Here is a 13,720-nt window from a genome sequence, read left to right as displayed (position 1 = left end):
GTTCAGGATCCAAATTCCATTCTGGCAAACAATGGGATATGTAACTGACAGGTCACCATTTCTTCAGTCAGTTCACCCCAAAATGGACACCTCTATCTATGAAAGGGCTGGTCTACAACCTGATTTATTCCCCCCTCTGCCAATTCTAACCCCCTTCCATTCCCTACGTCTCTAAGGAGAGATGGGCTTTCTTCTCTGTAGTACTCCCTGATCAAGAGCAAGCTCACATAGAAGAATTTCACTTTCTGGGTGTAAAATGTTAACAGCAAGGCATAAGCTTCACATACCTCAAGAACATCAAACTTTGCAGTCTTCACTTTGGCCCATGTTTTTTTCAGTCGAGACACTGGGCTCATGTTCATGCCAGCTTCCCGTTTAAAATGGAGTCAGGGGCAGGGGGAGAAAAAGTTGAAACAGACAAATAAGAGAAGTCATTTGAAGTTATCCTCTAAAAAAGTGTTCATTACTAAGTGTAAGTTAACTTGATTAAAAAAAAAACAACAAACTGCCAGTTTTCCACAGTAGAAATACCATTTCATACTCCCACCAATAATATACGAGAATTCCTCTTGATCCTCATCCTCAACAATATTTGGTTCACCCAGTCCTTTAATTTCAGTCATTCCAGTGTGTGAAATGGTTTTACACTGTGATTTCAATTTGTATTTCTCTGATGACTAATGATATGGGACACATTTTCATATACTTATCATCTATAATATAACAATAAGTATATGAAAGCATACTTTTGTGACATATCTAAGTATCTGCCCCATTTTTCATTGGGTTATGTGTCTTCTTATTATTGATTCATAGGGTCCTTTATAGAGTCTAGATACAAGTTCTTTTTCAGCTATAATGTATTATAAATACTTTCTCCCATGACATGCCTTGTCTTGACATTTTCTTAATGGTATAAGGGGGAAAATTAAGTAATCTTCTATTACCCAGACTGTGGACTTTCATTGAGGTCCCTGATTTAGATGATCTTTCTGTTCACTACTTTCAAGAAGTAAACCAAAGAGCCAAAATTTGGTGAGTTATTTTCAGGGAGAAAATAGGAAAATTATGTCAAAAAGAAAATGGAAAACAGAATTGGTGAGGGGTGGGGAGTTATCAGGATCAAAAGCATTGAATTTCATTTGGTAGATTCTCTGACTTCAAATTGACTCTGACTCTAAAGGGTCAGGTAAATACTCAACTATTTACTAAATACCTACAATGTGTAGGATAAACGTATGATTTATCATATAAATTAGCATATTTTTAAATGAAAGAGTCACTATCAATAACTGTGGCATGACCCCATGCACTACGTTTATAGGATGAATGAAAAGAAACACGGTCCCTGGTGTTAAAATCCCCATGTTACAAAGGAGGAGCAGAGTTCGTACACCAGGGTAATAAGGTGCTGTGGGTGGTAAGTACTAGGACCACAGGCAGTCAGGAGACGTTCCAGTTTCTCAGGCCACCCTCCAATCCATGCTGATAGAACCATACAGTGTAGTCTCAGATCATACATTTCTATAATGCTTGACACACTTATAATGCCCAAACACTTTTTTAAATCCTTCATTTGGGCAAATCTCTCACTTATGAGCTTCTATCGATAAATATTCAGATGAGGACAAACTGACTGGATGTATTCCATGAAGTCACATACACCTCAAAAAGAGTGTACACACTTGTACGACGGTGATATTTAAAGCATTCTGAACTTTCTAAAACAATTCAGGATTAAAAAGCAGAGTTTTCATTAATAAAACTGTACTACGTGTATATTTCTAGTAGACACATTTCACAGAACCTATACAAATAAAGGACACGTATCTTTCAGAAAACACTCACAGATTATCGCCATCAGGGAATTGAAGTTGCCAATGTTAAAACACTCCCGAGCTACGTCAATGAAATACTCGATCATTCTTGCTCGGTGCTTCTTCTTTACAGGCTGTATAGAAAAGGGTGGGGGGAAGAGGGCAGTGATCCAACACGTAGACCCAACAGATGTAAAATAAGTATAAAAAAATAATAAAGTGAGGAGAAAGAGAAAATTCATTTCCTCACCATGCAGATTTCTGTGGCAACCAGGTAGCTGAGGCGATTGAACCATTCCACGTAAGCCTCTAAGTTTCGTGTTTTCTTCCGTTCACTGTAGCAACTCTACAGAGAGAGCAAAGTGAGCAGATGAGTTGGAGACAAAAAAAAAAAAAAAAAAAGAGTGGATTAGGCTCTCATTTTTGTCAGATATGGGCCTTTATTCCAGTTTATTGAGCAAGACAGCTTTCTAAGACAAGGGGATGGGGGACAGAGAGAGAGAAAATCACTAACATTCTTGACTCCCTTTACAGAAATATCACAATCTCTTCGTGCAGTCCAGTGAATCCCAAAAGATCTAGAAAGGTACTCTGATGCATTCAAAATGGTGCCCCTCCCTCCCCGGAAACTAAGTTACTCTCCGTGGGAACTGTCCTCAGCAGCACAATTCAAAGGGTTTTGGCTGCATTCTAAAACAATCTTGACTGATTAATGGGGTGTGACTGCCAATTGCTAGCAACACAGCAAGAAGAAGCTGAGAGAGCAGGGGACTAGAACATTTTCTCTTAAAATTCAGTCTAGGACAAAATTTTGGAGCATGATGTAGCAAGAAACTAAACATCTTCCAAGGTAGGTAAATGGAAGTCTAGGCCATTATGGTCTTTAGTAGGGTGAATGACACATTATTCAAAAGTGAAGGGAGTTCAGCTCATCTCGGAGCTCAAGGCCAAGGCTAAACAGGTTAATTACACCCCTCTTTCCTTCCTTCAAAAAAAACCTAACAAACAAAAAAGTCCACTAGCCTTCTGCAAAACCTAATCCTCGCTTCCTGTACTGAGGGAAGCTATTCTAAGGCCGGAAAACAGCTGTTACCCCTAAGTTCCAAAGGGGGGCTTTCATTAGTGGGTGATACAGTCTTTGCCTAACAACTTGAGATGTTTCTGGAGGTCACTGGGTGGGGGGGGATTTCTTATGTGTGTTTTATAGTCCATGCCCAGTGTTATTTGCTTTACATGTGGGCTTCACTCGGGCAATAAACCTGTCATGAGAGGTTCACCTTAAAACAAGAGGCAAAGAGGCAGAGACCCTTACTCAGCACACTGGATGTGCATCCTGTCTTTAATGCCCTGTTATTGTTGAATCATGAGCATAGCATTCTCTTGTATTTTCTTTCTGACTTAATCTGCTAAAGCCATTATGCTTTTATCTCCTACCTTCATCACCACAAATCCTGCATCTACTTGCTTATTAAATTTCCCAATAAGGAGGAAGAAGAGGTTAAACGTTTGTGATAGGGTAAGAATAGGATGAAGGCACTTGAAGATCTGGCTTAAGAAAACTGCAATGAATCAGATGTGGCTAATAAAAAAAAAAAAACTTTCTGATTGTAAAACCTAAGACAAAATAATTCAAATTTCCGCCTCTTGTACCTACTATCACAGACAAAGAAATTCCATTTCCAATTTCAGAGCTGACCTCTAGGTAGCCTGATTTACCTTGTCATTGTCCAAAGGGTCCTTCTGTACAAACGCCTGAACAAATTCTTCTGGCCCAATATAATGGAGCCTTTCCTGAAACACAAAACCAGCAGGTCAACATTATTAAAGAAAATGAGAAGAAATGGACTGTTAACTCCTTCTGTTGACTTTTGACATGACCCCTACTTTTTATAAATAAGCCTTTAACCCTAAATATTGTCATCATCATCAAGATCTGAGCAGAGGCAATTTTCTGTGTAAGTCAGTGCTACAGGACATAGTGAAATGCTGGGCAAGTTATGGAAAAGTAGAGGGGGAAGATGAGGTAGGTCAGTAAATACGCTCTTCAGTCTTGTTCTCACAGTATTTAAAGTGAATTCCCGGGGCGCCTGGGTGGCTCGGCTGTTAAGCGTCTGCCTTCAGCTCCGGGGATCAAGCCCCACATCGGGCTCCCTGCTCTGCGGGAGCCTGCTTCTCCCTCTCCCTCTGTGCTCTCTCTCATTCTTTCTCTCTCAAATAAATAAATAAATAAATAAATAAATAAATAAATAAATCTTAAAAGAAATGAAGTGAATTCCCAGAATGTCAAAAACATTCATATTTGAATGTCTAAGGAAAACGAATTCTAGCTATTACACCTATTATTTCCCATTTGGATTATTCTAATATAATCTCCCATAACATGACAGCAGATAAACAACTTGCGTGGTTGCCACAGCAAAGGGTGGCAAGGACCTTACCAGCTCTATGTGAGTCAGCTGCTGAGCCAGAGTGTAAGGGTCACTGCAGACAGTGATGATGTCCCTTTGTATGGACTGCGGCTTGGTCTTGAGAACCGTGAGCCGATCTGTGGACGTGGAGCTGATTTTTGCCAGGACTTCCTCATACTGGCTGAGCGTGGCCAGTTTGCGGATTAGACACTGGATCATCTGCTGGACATTCTTCCTGTACGTCTGCCGGGGGATCAGCAAAGGATTACATCCTGGCTCTGCGCGTCGACTTTTGCCACCATGCAAACTCAGAGACCGTGTCCTTAAGTGCTTTTACCCGGATGCTGGAGAACCACCAGGGCAGGTACAGGACGATTGAGCCTGGCTCTCATAGTTTGAGAGAGGTACATCACACATAAGGTGTCTTTTCAGACCTGTAAAATTTAGCTCTTTCCTCAGGCTGCTCTTGAGAGTACAATTCAGGCTGAGCCAGGAAAACCCCACAATGACATTTTAGATTAGCTACTACATAGAAATAACTGCTCTTTGGGCCGGCATAGGAATGTCCTGCTTTACTTCTGGTAGGCTAAAATACGTTGATCTCCACTCAGAGCATCCTCTTCCTAACACTTTTTCTGTCGGGTCACCTTCTTGATTTCCCCACTCCTCTCATGCCCAGCCTCATTAGTCTACAAGCATGGATGCCAACCGGACTCCCCACTCCCCACCCCCCCAACCACCTTCCTGACTTCCACATGGGACATGGGTTACCACGAGGAAGCAGTGGCTATTCATTTTTGGTATCTGACCTCCCTTTGACTCATGTCCATTTCTCTCACATTCGTGAGTCAGTGCTAACATGCGCAACCAACCAGACCCTTCCACGGGGCAGTTCTCCCTGTTACCAGTTGCCACCTGTCTGCTGCTGCAGCATGCTAGAGCCATAACACTTAAGATCAGCTGGTTTCAAAAGCAATTCACGTATTAGAGATAAATGGCAATCTCTTGACTTTTTACAACACTTGTTAAGTCAAAGAAATAACTTCACAATTGATCCATCCCCAGGGTACTGTTATCATGATAGAAGTTACAGCGTTCTTTTATTCTTCCTTTTCTAGTCCCAGACTGCCAAACAAACAACATCCATCCTTGTAGGTAAATTACCTGAGAAAGGCACACGCGCTAACATGGTCCTTAAGCTAACAGCTCCAAAGGAGGGCAGCACCGGTGAACTGAGATGTGGAAAGGCCTATGGCTATGCTCCTCTGCGTAGTCAGACCCTTTTTAAAAGGTACTACACAGTATTACTTTCTGAGATGAATTATTTGAGAACTGAATGGCAATCTTACCTACAAGAACCATATTATTTTACAGAGGCAATTTGGTTTACTGGAGCAAATTATGAAAACTCAAATGGATAGATATTTGCTTACTTAAGGAAAATTACAAATGCATCTGGAAATGATCAATTCTTATTTAGTCAAGGCAAAAGAGCATACATAGCCTTCTTTTTCTTTTCTTTCTCTCTACTTATCTGGCATATATTCCACTTAGTTCTTTAAACTGGTCCATTAGATGACCTTTTTTTTTTCTCTATTATTCACAGACCACCCTAAATCATCAATGAAATACCTAAGTGTTTAAAAAGTTGAACCTTGGGGTGCCCGGGTGGCTCAGTCATTAAGCGTCTGCCTTCAGCTCAGGTCATGATCCCAGGGTCCTGGGATCGAGCCCCGCATCGGGCTCCTTGCTCCGCGGGAAGCCTGCTTCTCCCTCTCCTACTCCCCCTGCTTGTGTTCCCTCTCTCGCTGTGTCTCTCTCTGTCATATAAGTAAATAAAATCTTTAAAAAAAAAAAAAAGTTGAACCTTCAAAAAAACCTATCTTCCACCTAGCATTAAGATTATCAATTTAGAAGATGCTATCTATTTGGTAATATGCTTGTCACTCAAAGAAAATGTCTTTTTCTTTGGAATTTGAAGGAGTTCAAGATTGAATTAAGGGCTATTTTAAATCCCTCATCGTGGGGTGAAGTAGGGGACAGGGGATGGGTAAAGCAAAACAGGTAAAGCTGGTCAAAAGGTACAAACTTGTAGTTATAAAATAAATAATCATGGGGATGTAATGTACAGCATGGTGACTATAGTTAATAATACTGTACTGCATCTTTGAAATTTGCTAAGAGAATGGATCTTAAAGTTCTCATCACAAGGAAAAAAATTCTGTAATTTTTTGTGTGGTGATGGATGTTAGTAATACTTATTGTGATCACTTCACAATATATGCAAATATTGAATCATCATGTTGTACACCTGAAACTAATATAATATTATATGTCAATTACACCTCAATAAAAACAATAGAAATAAAACAAAATAAAATAAATCCCTTGTCCCTATTTCCCTTGCTCTTCTGCTTTCATCATCTTGAGTTACACTAAAAATCTATGAACTTAAATGGTTTCTTCAGCCCCCTGTCCCAAATGTCATAATAAATATTCCCAGGTGACTCTGGTATGTAGCAAAGTGTCACAATCTATGCTCTACTGGCATATCTGGTGAAAGATTCTTATTCTACACTTTAAAATATGCTTTTTTAAGGGAAGAGGTTGAGGGATGTACAGTCAAGGATTCAGCTAGTGAGCAAAAGGCAGGAAGCTATAAGGGGAAAATGTATACAACAGGGTGTAGGGTAAAGCTATTCAATAATTAAGAACTAGTATGTGTGTGTGTGTGTGTGTGTGTGTGACAGAGACAGAGACAAAGAGACACACAGAGAAAGAGAGTATGTATGTATGACCTCTTTTAAAAGTTTCCTGCTGCCATTTGATTTCATTCCAAGCTTTGTGTTGTTAAGCATGCTTCCTTACTGAGTCATGAATTGCTAAACATGCACTTATTCTTTTTTATAACTTAAAATGCCAGTGACAGTAATTACCTGGCAAATAAAGATAGAATAAAGACCAGCCCCTTAAGGAAGAGAAAATTGCATTTTACCCACTGTAGTCATTTGTCATGTAATTCAATCATTAGCTCCATTTCATGTTTCTTGCAGGCAAGTCCTAATAAACCACTTCATTTTGGGCAAATCCCCAGAGGGGAAACATATTAAGCCAAATTATGCAGAACTGTTCTAGCAGATTCAGCAGAACCCGACAAAATTATATATAGGGAGCACCTGGATTCATTGACTGCCAAAAAAATTCCTAAAGTCTCGGGCAAGAAGCAACAAGTCTCAACCCAAGTCCATACTCCTTCCTGTGGAGGGAAATATTTTTTTCCTCTTCCAGTAACTGATTAGTTCGTTCATTCAGTCAGTCAGTCAGTCATTCAAACACTACTGAATACCTGTGAAATGCCAGGCACTGAGCTAGTAGTTAAGGATGATATGATGAACAAAAGGGGCACAGCAAGGAGTCGGGGGAAAAACAAGTCATAAAAAAAAAGCAAGTAATTACTAACCACAGAGTGCTATGAAGAAAACAGTGGTGAAAGCCAACAATGAGAGAGTTGCAGGGTGACTGTGGCTGGGGTGGTGAGGGAAGGTCTCTCTGAGGAGAGACACTTGAGCACATCACAGATACGTGGCCTGCCAAGCACAGAACTGAGGAAAGAGCATCCATCGCAGAATTTTAGAGCTGACAGGGATGTTAACACAGAGCAGTTACGTCTACAATTTACAGGAATCGGAGAAGAGGCAAGGAATTGAGGGAACACACTGAGGCACACTCAGATCAACCAGATGCCAAGTGTGGCCGTGATTCTGAATACTGGACTGAAGGAGCCAAAGGAACAGTCTCTCCTGGTAAAACCCAACCTGATCAAGGTAGGCGACTCTCAGCTGTTCGATCCCTAGGTTAATCAATTCCTTGGTTTGACCTGGCTTACCTTCTCATCTCCTCTTTTCACACTCAAAACCATCTGAAAATCTCAAGGTTTATCAAGGATTTGCTATTAACAGAGGAGTGCTGACAGGAAGCCGGGTTAGAAGGTGGTGTGGCCCTTTGTATTTCCCCCCAACCCTAGAGTGGCTTGAGTCTGACAAAAAAAACCGGACTGGATCCAATCTGGCTGACACAGATAGAAAGGATCTCCCTCATTGACTACCACGACAAGAAAAACAAAAGGCCACCCATCTGGCACTTTCAGAACGCTAACTTTTTATCTGAAAAAGAGTTTTAAGGTGTTCCTTTGGAAAGGATCAAGGGACTATTCCTACTTTTTAATAAGGCAATAGAGGGAAGGGCAGTTGACTGACTATCAGGTTAAGCACCTAAATACAACTTAACTAAAATGCAGTACTGACTGACTCCAGACTCAGCCTTCATATAAGAAAAAGTCCTTATGATGCCACTAATCTTTTGAGCATCTTGTCCTAAACTAAGTTCACTGAGCCAGGATTGACCCTGCCAAGCAACCCAATAGATATAACTCCTCTAATGTAAGATTGACTACAAAACTGCCCTGGGATACTGGACTTTTGCCTTTGTGAGTGAGGGACCTGCCAATTCATACCTGGCTAGAACCTGTCACAGGCAAACTGGCAAAATAATTTTAACAGTCATAACTTGCAAAACGACTCAGGAAACCACTCATTCAGCCTTACAGATATAAATCATGGCTGTCTTGAGCACCAGGGTTTAATAGAATGTCATAAGGGAGCAGTAAAAGGGTTAAATCCATTTTCAGGAGGACATAACTGTAGGGAAGCAAGTAAAGTTTTTTAATTGCAAATCTTATATAATTTTTTAAGGTGGGGGAGAAATGGTATTAAAATACATTCACCAGAAGTAGACACAATAGATAGGGTATCTTGTTACATCTTTACAGCACACCACTGAAAGAGTGAGTTCTCAAGGATGGTACTCGTAATGGGAAAATTCATTTTAAGATGAATGAAACAAGACATCTCTGCATCTGCCAAATGCTTCATCAGTCTTTTCCTATGTGAAAGTGTTGTATCTGTGCCTAAGAAACTTGTTCCAGGGGCTCACTGGCAGCACGGAAACTACAAAGACACCCTTGCCCAACAAGCCTCAACACAAAATATCAGCCCTGGGGCGCCTGGGTGGCTCAGTTGGTTGAGCGACTGCCTTCGGCTCAGGTCATGATCCTGGAGTCCCGGGATCGAGTCCCGCATCGGGCTCCCTGCTCAGCGGGGGTCTGCTTCTCCCTCTGACCCTCTTCCTGCTCGTGCTCTCTGTCTCTCATTCTTTCTCTCTCTCAAATAAATAAATAAAATCTTTAAAAAAAACAAAAAAACCAAAATATCAGCCCTCCAGGCCTGCTTCAAAGAGGATCACCTTGAATTTGTTACAGCTAGTTAATTCTTATCAAAGGCTCGAATGAGGGAAATGATATTTATGAAAGAGTATCCAAGAGACTCACTTTCTTTCTCCACCTATCCTAGGTGCTAGCCTTGAACCAACTTCCAAGCACCAAGAGATTTGGATCTTTTTCTCTTTGTCTTCTCTCCAGAAGAATGACCTTAGCTAATGACACATTAATTGTGTAGCCTCAGTTTTTTTTATCAAGGAGCACTTGTTATAAAAACTATACAGAGCAGTTTCCCCAATCCGTAAGAAAATTTTTTAAATTTCATTTAATTTAATGCCCTGAAGAATTAGTAGGTTTTCTCTTTCCTGATGGTGAAAATCACATAACCATCTGTATTTCTCTTTTACCTGGAGTTTATGCTCAAATCACAGCAGTCCTGTCCTACTAGACTGCTTCTCAACATGAGCCTATTTGTCTTCTCCCTTCCATAGTACAAAGTACTATGTATCAATGTACAACTTGTTATCTGTTAATATGTTACTATGTTATTTATTTGATATCTATTTGTGTTTAGATCTATTCATATGAATATTGTAACATGATATGTAACTTTCTATGTGAAATCTTTTTAGAAGGAAGAAGAGTATAAGTAAAATTGAAACATACTTGCAATGTGAATCCTATGCACGGATTGACAAGAACATACCCCCAAATTAATCACATAAAACTCCAGATGATAGCCCTTAGAAGTGGGATTGTATAATCATTCCCATTCGACACACCAAACAGGCCACTATGCTACGTCGAAGACTTGCCCAAAGGCAACACAGAAAGGAAGAAGCGAAGATTGTGATGCATAATTCAGCACCAGTTCCCACCAAGGCTCGGTCCTGGAAATTCAAGTGCTTTTGCTAAAATTCAGGATACCAACCTCCTCACCACTAGCTATTCGGTGAGCCAGATCTTTTAAGTTTCTCATCATTCTTTCATCCCGAAAATCATAAGGAAACGTTTCCGTCCATTCTGTCAGGAGTTGAAGGATTTTGGGTGCAATTTTTCTTATCTGGTTCTGGGGAGAAAAAGCAAATCTCATTCAGTGATCTCTATCACCATGGACTGCATCAAATCAATAACTGCGAACAGAGTCACTGGAAAACTTCTAGTACAAAGTCTTTGGGGTTGAAGAAGAAGTCTAGTCCCCCTTCCCCAAGTCAATGCCAAGTACCACCAGCTTAAGGCAGGACCTAGGGATCTTCCATGGCCTTAAATTTATATTGTGGGCATTTGTTTGTTTGGCATGAAGGACATGATAGTTTATTTTTAAAAAATTCAACCACACTGATCATAATGACCAGCATACACATTTCAAAGGCTTTTCTCTTGGGTATTAACATTGCAGTATTTTTATATATTGAAATGTTTCAGTAGGACCAAGAATGTTAGAGAAATAAAGATCTTAGATGAAAGTGAACACTAATAATTCTGGTGTCCAACCCTATCTTGTGTTCTGTAGCCCATTCCCAGTGCCCTTTGCACAGCCATGATACCATTAATGCCCTTCAGCCTGGGGGGAAGGAAACCAACTTCACAAAATCTAAGCGGCAGAGTTACCATGCCTCATAGACAAAATGGTAAATTTCAAAACACATCATTACCTTATCGCTATTAGGATCACTTAGTCTCTGGTGCTCAACACATAAGTGGCAAACTTTGGCCATTAACTCATACGGATGCATAAATAACCGAGAACTGAGTAGGAAGGTAAATATGTACGTTCTCTGTGGCAAGAGAAAAAAAATCATTACGGTTACATTCTCTCCGAAACTAGTATCTTTCCTATAGTTTATACATCTTATTTCATTAAGTTCTGTTGATCAAAGTTAATATGCTGAGGTTTCAAAAGTAATGCTTCGTAGTAAAACACCTTAAGATGGATTTTTCCTTTGCCTTCTGATGTATCTCTTCCCTTAAACCATACTAAAAATTACAGAAGTACAAGATTAGTTTATCTACTGAAATTATTCAAAGCACACTTTCACATCTCTCCTCTGGGAGCCAGGACACCAGGACACATAACTCATTCTAGGTAAGAAGAATGAAATTCAGCCCAGAGAAACAGATCTAACTTAAATATACCACCCATACAGAATCTTGTTCTGGGTCCAAATATTATGATAACTCAGTGGAAACCAAAAAAACACCCAACCACAGGAGCTCAAGAAGTCTCCAGTGTGTCCAGCGTGGCACACAGCAGTGTCTGTAAGCTTGTGCCAGAACATTCAAACGCGGGCTTTCAAGTAATCTGTTTCCTTGCTCAAAGGCTAAGCAATTTGATAAAACACAGTATCACACTATACACTTTTCTTTAACTACATTGTCTCCCAAGAAGCCAGTAATGAAGCAGGGTTTATTTGTTATAATAGTTTCAGACTCCCAGTGAAAAGAGAAATTCCAGGGTTTTTGTTTTTTTTTTAAGCCCCCTCCCCGCCAGGCATCTTTACTAGCTCGTAAACACTTACAGTGCTGAACAAGGGATTCCTTTCACTTTTGATTACAAGTTTTCCCTGTGTGGTAACATATTTCAAAATGCTATGTAACAAATCACACAGAGAGATAACTCAGGAAGAAACACTATGGTGAATTACAGTGGCAAGCACAAACTGTCCTTCGCACACCAAGGTCATTATTATATTTATAAAAACACATGAATCTAGTGTCTAGATTATTTCATGAAACCCTTATCAACAACCAGCTGCTGTGGAGTAACAGGGGCAGCTGTGGCACAAGCAAAGGGGGAGAAAAACACCACTTGCCCAGAAACAGAAAAACCTAAGTTTGATTGCTGATGCTGGGGGTGAGACCGTGTGCGGATTACTCAACATTCTGAATTTCAGTGCTCTCCTCTCCGGCCTCTTGGAATTGCCGTAGAGAAAATGTAAATGAATTCCTTAGATTAGAAAGTATCATCTAGGGGCGCCTGGGTGGCTCAGTCGTTAAGCATCTGCCTTCGGCTCGGGTCATGATCCCGGGGTCCTGGGATCAAGCCCCGCATCGGGCTCCTTGCTCCGCGGGAAGCCTGCTTCTCTCTCTCCCACTCCCCCTGCTTGTGTTTCTGCTCTCGCTAATTCTCTCTCTGTCAAATAAATAAATAAAATCTTTTTAAAAAATTAAAAAAAAAAAGAAAGTATCATCTATATAAACACCAGCTATCAAAGTAAAACATAAGCAACCTATAAAGAACTGCATCTTGAATATGACTGTTGATCTCCTTTCTATGAAGTTTTCCTGTCAAACTTCACTTTTCTCAGCATAGTGATGGTCTTGGAAACAAAACAAGGCATTAAGTATTCTAGGAGTATCCAATGTCCTCTGGCGTTTCTATGTAATGACCAATGTATATGCATGAATTAAACCTACAGATACTTCACTTAGATGGTATCTGACCGTCTACAGTGTGGTACCAGCCGTGAAAAGAAACTGATATGCACACAATAACCAAAATCTGAATCATAAGCAGGCTCAACTTGATCTCAAAATACTCAATAATCAATACGCATTTTCTTATTTGGGAAAAATACTTAGCAACCCAGATATTCTGAAGAATGCCAAGGATGCGTTTCAGAGGAATAGGGATACATACATCTGGATAATAATCCACATTAGGTACTAAGTGCTGGATGAGTGCTTCCAGAGACCCGGAGAGGAGGTTGTTGTCATGGTAATACAACCCTCCACAGCTGTCTTCTGCAGCCTGGTAGAGGTTTCGGTTGTAACCACTGCTGTCAAACATTGCTGAAAAGGGAGGAGTCTGAGGCATGCTTTCCTAAAATGAATTTTAAAAGGAGAAAACACAGTGTTAGTAATATGCCGTCCAGAAGAAAAGTAAGCTTTAATAGCAACAAGGGAATAGGTTATTTTAAAAATAGGTGGGATCAGAACCCATCAAGAAAGCAAATTGCTCTTTGAGTAACACATGTATGCATACAGGTGAGTACCAATCTCATTCAGTTGAACACCATAAAATGCTTAGATCAAAGGATCCAGTTTGGATTTGAATCCAAGTCTCCAGCTGCCATACTTAGAGATCACTCCTTCACACGTGGGGAAGAGAACTGAGCTTCCGATTGCTTTATCTCACTGAGTCAAGTGTCAGTCATCCTAAGGTAGAAATGGGCAAGCCTTCAAAGTTGGCTGGGAGAATTACATCACATACGAGAAAT

At 40.3% G+C, this 13,720-nt stretch overlaps 1 protein-coding gene across 8 annotated transcripts in view; it reads right to left on the bottom strand.

Moving 5' to 3' along the window:
- The window catches only part of RASGEF1B (RasGEF domain family member 1B), a 555,855-nt gene that overhangs the window by 12,961 nt on the left and 529,174 nt on the right, over positions 1-13,720 (bottom strand). For all 8 annotated transcript variants that reach the window (XM_035004687.1, XM_035004688.1, XM_035004689.1 and 5 more), the window contains 8 exons: positions 13,141-13,323; positions 11,156-11,278; positions 10,432-10,569; positions 4,256-4,468; positions 3,534-3,608; positions 2,068-2,163; positions 1,849-1,951; positions 288-367 (listed from right to left, as the gene is read on the bottom strand). In XM_035004687.1, coding sequence (XP_034860578.1) covers positions 288-367; positions 1,849-1,951; positions 2,068-2,163; positions 3,534-3,608; positions 4,256-4,468; positions 10,432-10,569; positions 11,156-11,278; positions 13,141-13,323 — 1,011 coding nt within the window. The remainder of the gene's footprint in view (positions 1-287; positions 368-1,848; positions 1,952-2,067; positions 2,164-3,533; positions 3,609-4,255; positions 4,469-10,431; positions 10,570-11,155; positions 11,279-13,140; positions 13,324-13,720) is intronic.

The sequence above is a fragment of the Mirounga leonina genome, unplaced genomic scaffold (genome assembly GCF_011800145.1).
Source record: "Mirounga leonina isolate KUSES-001 unplaced genomic scaffold, KU_Mleo_1.0 Mir_129, whole genome shotgun sequence".
NCBI lineage: Eukaryota > Metazoa > Chordata > Mammalia > Carnivora > Phocidae > Mirounga > Mirounga leonina.
The sequence above is the reverse complement of the archived record's forward strand: the minus strand, read 5'-3'. Positions and strand labels throughout refer to the sequence as shown.